General features: G+C 36.5%; 1 protein-coding gene across 1 annotated transcript in view; it reads right to left on the bottom strand.

Moving 5' to 3' along the window:
• The window catches only part of CAPZA1 (capping actin protein of muscle Z-line subunit alpha 1), a 48,015-nt gene that overhangs the window by 14,787 nt on the left and 20,678 nt on the right, over positions 1–12,550 (bottom strand). Inside the window, exons 2-4 of the mRNA XM_060027376.1 lie at positions 9,233–9,296; positions 1,542–1,593; positions 308–371 (exon numbers count right to left, since the gene is read on the bottom strand). Of these exons, the coding sequence (XP_059883359.1) occupies positions 308–371; positions 1,542–1,593; positions 9,233–9,296 (180 nt within the window). The remainder of the gene's footprint in view (positions 1–307; positions 372–1,541; positions 1,594–9,232; positions 9,297–12,550) is intronic.

The raw sequence follows: 12,550 nt of genomic DNA, 5'->3' as shown, positions 1-12,550 counted from the left end.
GGAATTCTTGTTTTCCTGTTAAATATAATGTCTTCTGTTATTCTTACCAAGGAGAATTAGAGACAGCTGGAAAACTTGTGTAAAACTCAATTCCTTTTACTTTTACTGTTCTTGTTAGGGACAGCTCTCTCTTCAAAGAAACTCCTAGTATTTTCAGAGGGAGGAAGAATTTCCTAATATGTAGAATACCTACAAAAGCTAAGAATACTAAGACATGAATTTATTCAGCATCTTATCTTCAGACATCTGTTTTATAGTATTTCTACTACTTTCCAGGCACAGTCTATCTAATAGAAACAACTATTACCTGATCTTCATATCCTTCTATCTTCACAGGTGTGAACTGATCCATGTTATACTGGGCAAATGCACTGTTTTTTTTTTTTTTTAAAGGGAGAAGAAGGAGAGAAAAGAATTATATATAAATAAATATAAAAGATAGTTCAGGGAATTCCCTGGCAGTCCAGTGGTTAGGACTGCACACTTCCACTGCAGGGGGCCGGGTTCCATCCCTGGTTGGGGAACTACTATCCTATATGCCATGTGGCACAGCCAAAATAAAGAAGAAAAAGGTAGTTCACAGAACAGTGAAAGAGAATGTATAATTGCGATATCGTTCATTATGGCAATTATAGTGATGCTGTGCAAATTTTAGGTTTGTAGGATCTGGTCCGAAAATGAGTTCTGAAAAAGCAGTATGGACAGGGCAGAAGACTTTCCCAGGCAGCAATTCTTAAAACATTTTCTACAGTTAAAATCTAAACAAATTATGTATCACACCAAATGCCTTAATAATAATTATTTGTTGCTCTGCATCAAAATCCTTGTTCCATCTCCCCACCCCACACTTGCCCAGTCATTATCCAATTCTGATTTCCTCTTTACAGAGGAACTCTGGGCCAGTTGGATAGACAGTAACTGAAAGACTACTTTGTATTGAAGAATAAAGAACAGTAGTGATAAAGCCAGAGAACAGGGGCCCTAGAAAGCTAGATAGTATTTAGATTTGAAGAAGACAAGAAAACCAACCAACCAACCAACCACCAATCTAATGTTTTTGAGGACAAGGACAAAATGAAAATGATATTCTAGAAATATTAGTTAGCCTGACAGTGATAAGGAGCCAATGATTGGGTAGAATAATAATGCAATTATTCTATGGTTAACTCTATTAAGGTACGTTCTGAATATCTATTTTTTTGCAATTTGAGAAACATTATCACTCCTCAATAGCAGCCTAATCTTTCTATAACTGGCAGTTATAAAAAAATTCAGCCTGAACTAAAAGAACTAAACCTGCTTTAACAGGGAAAATCTAGGCAAAAATAAAAATAAGACCATATAAAATAAACTTTAAGGAAGTAAACAACATTTTGGGGGAACATGTTTTCTCCAAGGGGAAAAAAAAAAACCTAAAATCATTAAAAACCAACTGCTTTATTTTGAGGTATTTTAAACTTAGTTTTCAGGTACTAGTTTACTATCAACATAGTTTACCCAATATTAGAATAACAAGTAAGTGGACTTAGAAAGATACTTACTGTGCTGCCCCTTCCCTGAGGAGATTGTCATTATTAAGTAGTAGCCGGACATCTGAGGAGGCAAACAACGTTAAAGATGTTAAAATTCAAATGTTCAGTAGAAGACACACTTGGAGAAATTTTAGCGGATTTCTAGATTTTTAGAAAACCAGGCTTTGCAAGATTAGTCTTTGGATGTACTGCATATGTAGAAATTCTAAAAATGTACACAAACAGATGCTAATATTCACAGATTTACACAGAATTATTTGTGGTATAATAGTCCAACAATAAATTCTCAAGGAATTTCATAGCAAATGAAAAACATGGTTTACAGAAGGTTACAGTTAGGACTACTTATTTGTATCTAAAGAATCCTTTTAAAACAGATTAAGAATTGTAGGCTTTTCTGTAACATCAGACCAAGAAAGCTGGGCACAATTCAGTCAGTGGCAGTGAAATTACTGAACATATTTTTCTTTAGAGAATCTAATGTGGGGCCTACAATCTTTTTAAAAAGCTGTATGTCAAGAGTCTAGTCACTTTTCTTTTGGAAGAGGTGTGTCCTTGTTACTAAGAAACTACCAAGCATTAACTCCAAGAGAGAAGGCTGATTATAAGCCAAAGGCAAATGACTCTTAGAGCTTCTGAAAGAAGGGGCTGGCAGAGGCCAACGTGTAGCATGCCATTAAAAACCAGCCATCATGTCATAAGTAGCTTGCCAACTCAATCTAATGCTTTGGTATCAATTACTCTCATGATAATCCTATAAACTACATTCAGTTGTCAGAAATACAACAACGTACTTCTAACTACAAAGACCACTAATTTTTGTTAAGTCAAGGATTTATCTGAGCTAATCAGCTGGATAAAGTTCAAGTCGTAGGAGTATTTCTAAAAGCTCTTTGTTGAAAATTTACATTTGGTCAATATGGAAGAGAGACTAGGCGAAGAAAGGCTGCATTTGTTTTTCTTGGTGTTACTACTCAAATATCCAAAAAACAAGTCTATAAAGAAGAGTGTCTTGATTTACTTCTATTGTATTATTTCACTCCTTGTAAATAACATTTATATGTTCTCCTAGTTACTTTTGCTCTGCATCATTGATTTTACCAGTGGAAATTATTCTACAATTTGTGGGGCTCTGAGCCAAGTGCAAATGAACATTACACAGTTCCTCTAACTAAGCAGGTAACCTTCTTTTTTTTTAAATTATTTTTAAAATTTTTATCAGAGGATGGTTCCTTTACAATGTTGTGTTAGCCTCCACTGCACAACAAAATGAGTCAGCCGTACACATACAGATATCCTCTCCCTTTTGGACTTCCCTCACATTTAGGTTACCACAGTACATTAGGTAGAGTTCCCTGTGCTACACAGTATGTTCCCATCAGTTGTCTATTTTATACGTAGTAACTATAATGTATATGTGTAAATCCCAGTCTCCCAATTCCTCCCTCCCCACCCCTTTCCCCCTTGGTATCCATACATTTCTTCTCTACGTCTATGCCTCTATTTCTGCTTTGCAAATAAGATCATCTATACCATTTCTCTAGATTCCACATATATGCATTAATATACAATATTTGGTTTTCTCTTCCTGACTTACTTCACTATGTATGACAGTCTCTAGATCCATCCACATCTCTACAAACGACCCAATTTCGCTCCTTTTTATGGAGAAGTAATACTCCATTGTATGTATGTACCACACCTTCTTTATCCATTCGTCTGTCGATGGGCATTTAGGTTGCTTGCATGACCTGGCTATTGTAAACAGGGCTGCAATGAACAATGGGGTGCATGTGTCCTTTTGAATTATGGTTTTCTCTGGGTATATGCCCAGTAGTGGGATTGCTGGGTCATATGGTAATTCTATTTTTAGTTTTTTAAGGAACCTCTATACTGTTCTCCATAGTAGTAGCTGTATCAATTTACATTCCCACTAACAGTGCGAGCAGGTTCCTTTTCTCCACACCCTCTCCAGCATTTGTTGTTTGTAGATTTTCTGATGATGCCTGTTCTTACTGGTGTGAGGTGATACCTCATTGTAGTTTTTTTTTTTTTTTTTTTGGCGGTACGCAGGCCTTTCGCTGTTGTGGCCTCTCCCGTTGCGCAGCACAAGCTCCGCATGCGCAGGCTCAGTGGCCATGACTCACGGGCCCAGCCGCTCCGCGGCATGTGAGATCTTCCCAGACCGGGGCACGAACCTGTGTCCCCTGCATTGGCAGGTGGACTCTCAACCACTGTGCCACCAGGGGAGCCCCATTGTAGTTTTGATTTGCATTTCTCTAATAATTAGTGATGCTGAGCAGCTTTTCATGTGCTCTTTGGCCATCTGTATGTCTTCTTTGGAGAAATGTCTATTTAGGTCTTCTGCCCATTTTTTGATTGGGTTGTTTGTTTTTTTTAATATTGAGCTGCATGAGCTGTTTATATATTTTGGAGATTAATCCTTTATCCGTTGATTTGTTTGCAAATATTTTCTCCCATTCTGAGTGATGTCTTTTTGTCTTTGTAGTTTCCTTTGCTTTGCAAAAGCTTTTAAGTTTCATTAGGTCCCATTTGTTTATTTTTGTTTTTATTTCCATTACTCTAGGAGGTGGATCAAAAGAGATCTTGCTGTGATTCATGTCAAAAAGTGTTCTTCCTAGGTTTCCTCTAAGAGTTTTATAGTGTCCAGTCTTACATTTAGGTCTCTAATACATTTTGAGTTTATTTTTGTATATGGTGTTAGGGAGTGTTCTAATTTCATTCTTTTACATGTAGCTGTCCAGTTTTCCCAGCACCACTTACTGAAGAGACTGTCTTTTCTCCATTGTATATCCTTGCCTCCTCTGTCATAGATTAGTCGACCACAGGTGCGTGGGTTTATCTCTGGGCTTTCTATTCTGTTTCATTGATCTATATTTCTGTTTTTGTGCCAGTACCATGTTGTCTTGATTACTGTAGCTTTGCAGTATAGTCTGAAGTCAGGGAGTCTGATTCTTCCAGCTCCATTTTTTTCCCTCAAGACTGCCTTGGCTATTCAGGGTCTTTTGTGTCTCCATACAAATTTTAAGATTTTTTGTTCTAGTTCTGTAAAAAATGCCACTGGTAATTTGATAGGGATTGCATTGAATCTGTAGATTGTTTTGGGTAGTATAGTCATTTTCACAATACGGATTCTTCCAATCCAAGAACATGGTATATCTCTCCATCTGTTTGTGTCATCTTTGATTTCTTTCATCAGTGTCTTATAGTTTTCTGAATACAGGTATTTTATCTCTTTAGGTAGGTTTATGCCTAGGTATTTTATTCTTTTTGTTGCAATGGTGAATGGGACTGTTTCCTTAATTTCTCTTTCTGATCTTTTGTTGTTAGTGTATAGGAATGCAAGAGATTTCTGTGCATTCATTTTGTATCCTGCAACTTTACCAAATTCATTGACTGGCTCTAGTAGTTTTCTGGTGGCATCTTTAGGTTTCTCTATGTATAGTATCATGTCATCTGCAAACAGTGACAGTTTTACTTCTTCTTTTCCGATTTGTATTCCTTTTATTTCTTTTTCTTCTCTGATTGCCATGGCTAGGACTTCCAAAACTATGTTGAATAATAGTGGTGAGAGTGGACATCCTTGTCTTGTTCCTGATAGAGGAAATGCTTTCAGTTTTTCACCATTGAGAATGATGTTTGCTGTGGGTTTGTCGTATACGGACTTTATTATGTTGAGGTAGGTTCCCTCTATGCCCACTTTCTGGAGAGTTTTTATCATAAATGGGGGTTGAATTTTGTCAAAAGCTTTTTCTGTATCTATTGAAATGATCATATGGTTTTTATTCTTCAATTTGTTAATATGGTGTAACACACTGATTGATTTGCGTATATTGAAGAATCCTTGCATCCCTGGGATAAATCCCACTTGATTATGATGTATGATCTTTTTAATGTGTTGTTGGATTCTGTTTGCCAGTATTTTGTTGAGGATTTTTGCATCTATATTCCCCAGTGATATTGGTCTGTAATTTTTTTTTGGTAGTATCTTTGTCTGTTTTGGCATCAGGGTGATGGTGGCCTCGTAGAATGAGTTTGGGAGTGTTCCTTCCTCTGCAATGTTTTGGAAGTTTGTGAAGGATGGGTGTTAGCTCTTCTCTAAATGTTTGATAGAATTCACCTGTGAAGCCATCTGGTCCTGGGCTTTTGTTTGTTGGAATATTTTAAATTACAGTTTCAATTTCATTACTTGTGATCGGTCTGTTCATATTTTCTATTTCTTCCTCTTTCAGTCTTGGGAGGTTATAGCTTCCTAAGAATTTATCCATTTCTTCAAGGTTGTCCATTTTATTGGCATAGAGTTGCTTGTAGTAGACCCTTAGGATGCTTTGTATTTCTGTGGTGTCTGTTGTAACTTCTTTTTATTTTTAAAATTTATTTTATTTATTGATTTTGGGGGGGGGCTGTGTTGGGTCTTCCTTGCTGTGCGTGGACTTTCTCTAGTTGCGGTGCGTGGGGTCTACTCATTGCGGTAGCTTCTCTTGTTGCGAAGCACAGGCTCTAGGTGCATGGGCTTCAGTAGTTGTGGAGCATGGGCTTCAGTAGTTGTGGCTCACGGGCTTAGTTGCTCCGCGGCATGTGGGATCTTCCTGGACCAGGGCTTGAACCCGTGTCCCCTGCATTGGCAGGCGGATTCTTAACCACTGTTCCACCAGGGAAGCCCCTGTAACTTCTTTTTCATTTCTAATTTTATTGATTTGAGTCCTCTCCCTCTTTTTCTTGATGAGTCTGGCTAATGTTTAATCAATTTTGTTTATCTTCTCAGAGAACCAGCTTTTAGTTTTACTCATCTTTGCTATTGTTTTCTTTGTTTCTATTTCATTTATTTCTGATCTGATCTTTATGATTTCTTTCCTTCTACTAACTTTGGGCTTTGTTTCTTCTTCTTTCTCTCGTTCCTTTAGGTGTAAGGTTAGATTGTTTATTTGAGATTTTTCTTGTTTGTTGAGGTAGGCTTGTATTGCTATCAACTTCCCTCTTAGAACTGCTTTTGCTGTATCCCATAGGTTTTGGATCGTTGTGTTTTCATTGTAATTTGTCTCTAGTTATTTTTTGATTTCCTCTTTGAGTTCTTCAGTAATCTCTTGGTTATTTAGTAACGTATTGTTTAGCCTCCATGTGTTTGTGTTTTTTATGTTTTTTTCCCTGTAACTGATTTCTAATCTCATATCGTTGTGGTTGGGAAAGATGCTGGATATGATTTCAATTTTCTTAAATTTACCAAGGCTTGATTTGTGACCCAAGATGTGATCAGTCCTGGAGAATGTTCCTTGTGCACTGGAGAAGAGAGTGTAATCTGCTGTTTTTGGATGGAATGTCCTATAAATATCAATTAAATCTGTCTGGTCTATTGTGTCATTTAAAGCTTCTGTTTCCTTATTAATTTTCTGTCTGGATGATCTGTCCATTGGTGTAAGTGAGGTGTTAAAGTCCCCCACTGTTACTGTGTTACTGTCAATTTCCTCTTTTATAGCTGTTAGCATTTGCCTTAGGTATTGAGGTGCTCCTATGTTTGGTGTATATATATTTATAATTGTTATATCTTCTTCTCAGATTGATCCCTTGATCATTACGTAGTGTCCTTCCTTGTCTCTTGTAACATTCTTTATTTTAAAGTCTATTTTATCTGATATGAGTATTGCTACTCCAGCTTTCTTTTGATTTCCATTTGCATGGAGTATCTTTTTCCATCCCCTCACTTTGTCTGTATGTGTCCCTAGGTCTGAAGTGGGTCTCTTGTAGACAGCATATATATAGGTCTTGTTTTTGTATCCATTCAGCGAGCCTGTGTCTTTTGGCTGGAGCATTTAATCCATTCACGTTTAAAGTGATTACCAATATGTATGTTCCTATTACCATTTTCTTTATTGTTATGGGTTTGTTTTTGTAGGTCCTTTTCTTCTCTTGTGTTTCCCACTTAGAGAAGTTGATTTAGCATTTGTTGTAGAGCTGGTTTGGTGGTGCTGAATTCTCTTAGCTTTTGCTTGTCTATAAAGCTTTTGATTTCTCCGTCAAATGTGAATGAGATCCTTGCTGGGCAGATTAATCTTGGTTGTAAGTTCTTCCCTTTCATCTCTTTAAATATATCATGCCACTCCCTTCTGGCTTGTAGAGTCTGTGCTGAGAAATCAGCTGTTAACCTTATGGGAGTTCCCTTGTATGCTATTTTTTGTTTTTCCCTTGTTGCTTTCAATAATTTTTCTTTGTCTTTAATTTTTATCAATTTGATTACTATGTGTCTTGGCATGTTTCTCCTTGGGTTTATCCTGCCTGGAAATCTCTGCACTTCTTGGACTTGGGTGGCTATTTCCTTTCCCATGTTAGGGAAGTTTCCGACTATAATCTCTTCAAATATATTGTCAGGTCCTTTCTCTCTCTCTTCTCCTTCTGGGATCCCTATAATGCAAATGTTGTTGCGTTTAATGCTGTCCCGGAGGTGTCTTAGGCTGTCTTCATTTCTTTTCATTCTTTTTTCTGTTCTGCAGCAGTGAATTTCACCATTCTGTCTTCAGGTCACTTATCCGTTCTTCTGCCTCAGTTATTCTGCTATTGATTCCTTCTAGTGTAGTTTTCATTTCAGTTATTGTATTGTTCGTCTCTGTTTGTTTGTTCTTTAATTCTTCTAGGTCTTTGTTAAACATTTCTTGCATCTTCTTGATCTTTGTCCCCATTCTTTTTCCGAGGTCCTGGATCATCTTCACTATCATTATTCTAAATTCTTTTTCTGTAAGATTGCCTATCTCCACTTTATTTAGTTGTTTTTCTGGGGTTTTATCTTGTTCCCTCATCTGGTACGAAGTCCTCTGCCCTTTCATTTTGTCTGTGTTTCTGTGAATGTGGTTTTCCTTCCACAGGCTTCCTTCCACAGAATTGTAGTCTATACGTTCTATTATATGATATTTTAAGCAGGTAACCTTCTAATGTAAAACTAGAATTTCAAAATAAATGTTTGCTAAAATGAACCAAGATGCACAAAGATTATGATTTTACTTAAGGGGAACTTTAAGATGAAATTTGTAACTTAAAATAGGATTATGATGATTGATATTAACACGTTATAATGCCTCATTTACATTTTTCATTCTGTAAGTTGTGTTAACATAGTAAATAGAATGGAAGATTGTAAATATATAGGAATAGTGGTTCCCAAATTGGCTGTGACTCAGAATCACCTGGAGAACTTGATAAAACAGATTGCCCATTCTACCCCAGATCTAACGAATGAGAATCTTAAGAGGATAACATTGGAATCTGTATATTTAACAAGCTTCCCAGATACAGTCAGTTCAGCCCCAGTGGCTCTAGAAAATGTCCTATGCTATGGCACTTCCTGAGTAAAAGCACTGAAGAGATTTAAGCTATATTTTATAATGATATAAAACAATTAAACATTGTTTCTACATTTATCAGTATTAAATTACTTTAAATCTTTTCTCACATAAGATAGGTACCCTAATGTATGGGTTAAGAGCATGCTTTTGACTCAGACCTGGGTTTGAATCCTTGCTCTGATACTTACCAGCTGGGTGATATGGGCTAAATTATTTTAACCTTTTTGAATTTTGATTTCCTTAGCTATATCTATAATGTTATAAGGATTAAAAGAGATAGCAAACTCAATAAGTGCTCGTATGTGATTAAGGAGGGTTTAAAATAACTACGTACGAATCTTTACTCACCGTTGAACACTTCATTAAATTCCCCTGGGGGTGCGTGAGTGATGAATTTAGCAGCTATGCGTACCTAAACAGAAATACAATTTTTAGTAAAAGAATTATGAAGAGTAGCATATAAGAGGGGAAGGAGAAGAGTAGCATATAAGAGAGGAAGGAATTAACAGATAACAAAATTTTTATCACATCCCTTGAAATATAATTTCCTGTTTAAACCTTACAAACGTTTAGGAGCCTTCAGATATTCTTTTCACAAAACATCTCAAAGTGTTTATTATCAATACAGATTTGTTCTAATTTGGGGATACACATGCTGCTTTAATTTTGAATTTTTCTTTTTAAAAAGCTAAATGATCAATTTTTGGTCAAAATATACTGCAGTCGGGGGCTTCCCTGGTGGCGCAGTGGTTGAGCGTCCGCCTGCAGATGCTAGGGACACGGGTTTGTGCCCCAGTCCGGGAGGATCCCACATGCCGCGGAGCGGCTGGGCCCGTGAGCCGTGGCCGCTGAGCCTGCGCGCCCGGAGCCTGTGCTCCGCAACGGGAGGGGCCGCAGCGGTGAAAGGCCCTTGTACCGCAAAAAAAAAAAAAAAAAAAAAAAAAAAAAAAAAAATATATATATATATATATATATATATACTGCAGTCACAAAAAAGGTATGATCCTATTTCATTTATGAACACCAGCAAAACTAAATAAAATATCAGCTAATTGGTATTATGCCAATTTGTGTTTATGGTGTTTATCCCAATGCAAGAATGATTCAATACTGATAAATCAATGTAACTTACAAATTAAAAGCAAAACCTTGTGATAATGCTGGAAAAAAGACAAAATTCAACACCCATCCAAATATCATAAAACAATAACAAAACTACTAGTTTTTAGTATAATAAACTTCCTTAACTTTATAAAGCGTTATCTACTAAAATTTTACGGCTTATTCAATAATGATGAAACATGAGCAGTGTTACTAATTTTAAAAGCAAGACAAATATGACTCCTGTCACCTAAACTATTCAGCACTGTACTAAAGGTCCTAAAAATGCCATGGAAAATATTTCTTTTGTTATTCATTCTGATTCCCTCCCCTGCCCACTACTGTCAATCTGTTTCTGGGCCTCTGATTAGAGATGGATGCTGAAATGTTATTATCTAACCTGCATAACTAATTTTTTCTCCTGTTTTACCTTTTTTGTCATTTTATGCCTTGTGTAGGGAGAATTCCTCAGCTCCATTTTTCAACTCACTAACATGCTCTTCAGCTGTGCCCATTTTGTTTTCAGACAATTATTTTAACTGTTCTATTTTTAATTTCCAAGACTTTTTTTATTTCTTGTGTGTGCAATAATCTCTTCAGTCTCCTTGCGGTTATTAACTATACTTATTTTAAAGTCTTGTTTTATTGACTGCTTCTTAAGAATTTAGATATACTGTTTGTTGAGTTTGGTGCCTCTCTTTCATGGTACTGGTTTTCCACAAATGTTTGTTGCTCCTCTTTGAATTCAATTTAGTTTGCCTGTTCTGTTTACTTGAAGCATGTCTCCTTGATTGTAGGGGAGGGAAAGAGTAGACTTGCTGCCGAGAATGTGTGAGCAGATTACCTTCTGAGTGAGCCTCCTAAGGCCACAGGCTCCCTGGGGCACTGCCCTGCCTCTCTGCTCCCAGTGCTCATTCTCATTGCTATATTCTGAGGACAAATACTATTCGTCTGCAGCTTAGCCCAAATGGGAATGAAAGGAGGAGCCAAGTGGTCCAGTAAGTTTAGAGAACAATTCCCCAACTAATCCACTCCAAGACTGTTCTGAGTTCTTCCCTTCTTGCTCCTTAAATAGATATCCTCCCATGACACTACTTAAACTATTACTAATTTATTTCTCTTCCCATTCCACTTTTTCCTACTTTTTCATTTTAAAAGTTTTGGCATAAAAGGTAAGGTAAAACCATGTACTCAGTCTGCCATACAAATAAGTCTCTCATCTCTCATCAAGTAAAATATGAAATACAAAGAATATACAAACCTATATTGAAGGAAAAAAACAATTTGGAATATCATTCAGCTATATCTGTATCTCTACATATGTAATAATGATGTTAGCAATGTTAACATGACTGACCTAAAATGGGTCTCTCAGTATAATTCTAACACACTATGAGAGAAAGGACACTGAAAATTCTGATGTGATGAGTATAAAGATGATCAACTCACTGATGAGGGGCAAAGAGGAACATGGTATATCTGACAATAAACTGAGCTCTACTTTCCAGATAGGCATCCTCTGTTGACTTCTTCCATTTCCTTCAAACAACTTTAAGTTCTTATTGACCCAGTCAAATTAAGGTTATCATCAAAGTCAAACCATTCTTAAGGGGGAAAAAAAAAAGACTTTTAAGAATCTTTGGAAAATAAAGCTGGGATTGAGAAGAGAATTAGAAAAAGATAGAAATACTTTACAACTTTAGAATCCCTAGGTTTATATGGAAGATCTTATGTGACTTTGCTCTGATTCTAAAAAGAGTAAAAGAAAAGCTGCTCCATAGCCAAACTTACCTTTTCAGTCAAGAAAGGCCTACCGATTCATGGAACAAGGCAGAATGGAAACCTGGATTCTAATTACTGGCTCTGTTGGTCCAGTAACTAACTAGATTTGTGATTCTGGAAACATTGCTAACCTTTTTTGGTTCTGAGTTTCCTCATAATAATCCTACTCCTAAAAGAGATTAGGAGATCTGCAAAATTTCTTTGAGCTATAAAATTCTGTATGACTTCTAAAGACTTAGAAGACAAAACTTTTATGTGGACCATCAGGAAGCAAGTATGAGGAATCTATATCACAAACACCTTAGGATATTCTTATGCACATACAGTTTGAGAACCCTAATGTGACAGGGTAATTGTCACTAATATATTATTTTTCTGGGATGAAAACTGGTGGAGATTAAGAGGAAATATTCCATAAAGCTCTTAAATTAACTGAGCAACAAAAATAAAAAGAGGGGTTCTAATTAGGAAGTAAGAAATGCTGCTCAACTCATGAGAATTATATTACACAGGACTAATAGTTCCAATATGGATTTCCAACTGTGTATATCTGCTCTGGCATGTACACTTAATCATATTACTGTACTTGTCAACTGTTGGTGTCAATCACTTATTTAAGAAATTAGCAAACCTATTTTGAATAGCAAACCTATTTTTTTAGTCTATTTGTGGCAAGTCTGTTGAGCAGCTATGGTCTATCCCACTTTCTGTCAAGGTGCATGTCCCATAATCCTTACATAATTATGAAACTCCCCTCGGTCAAGCAAAATTAAGTGTGTGTAA

This window comes from Delphinus delphis, chromosome 1 (assembly GCF_949987515.2).
Source record: "Delphinus delphis chromosome 1, mDelDel1.2, whole genome shotgun sequence".
NCBI classification, from domain to species: domain Eukaryota; kingdom Metazoa; phylum Chordata; class Mammalia; order Artiodactyla; family Delphinidae; genus Delphinus; species Delphinus delphis.
Note: the sequence above shows the minus strand (reverse complement) of the source record. Positions and strands in the feature narration are given on the sequence as shown.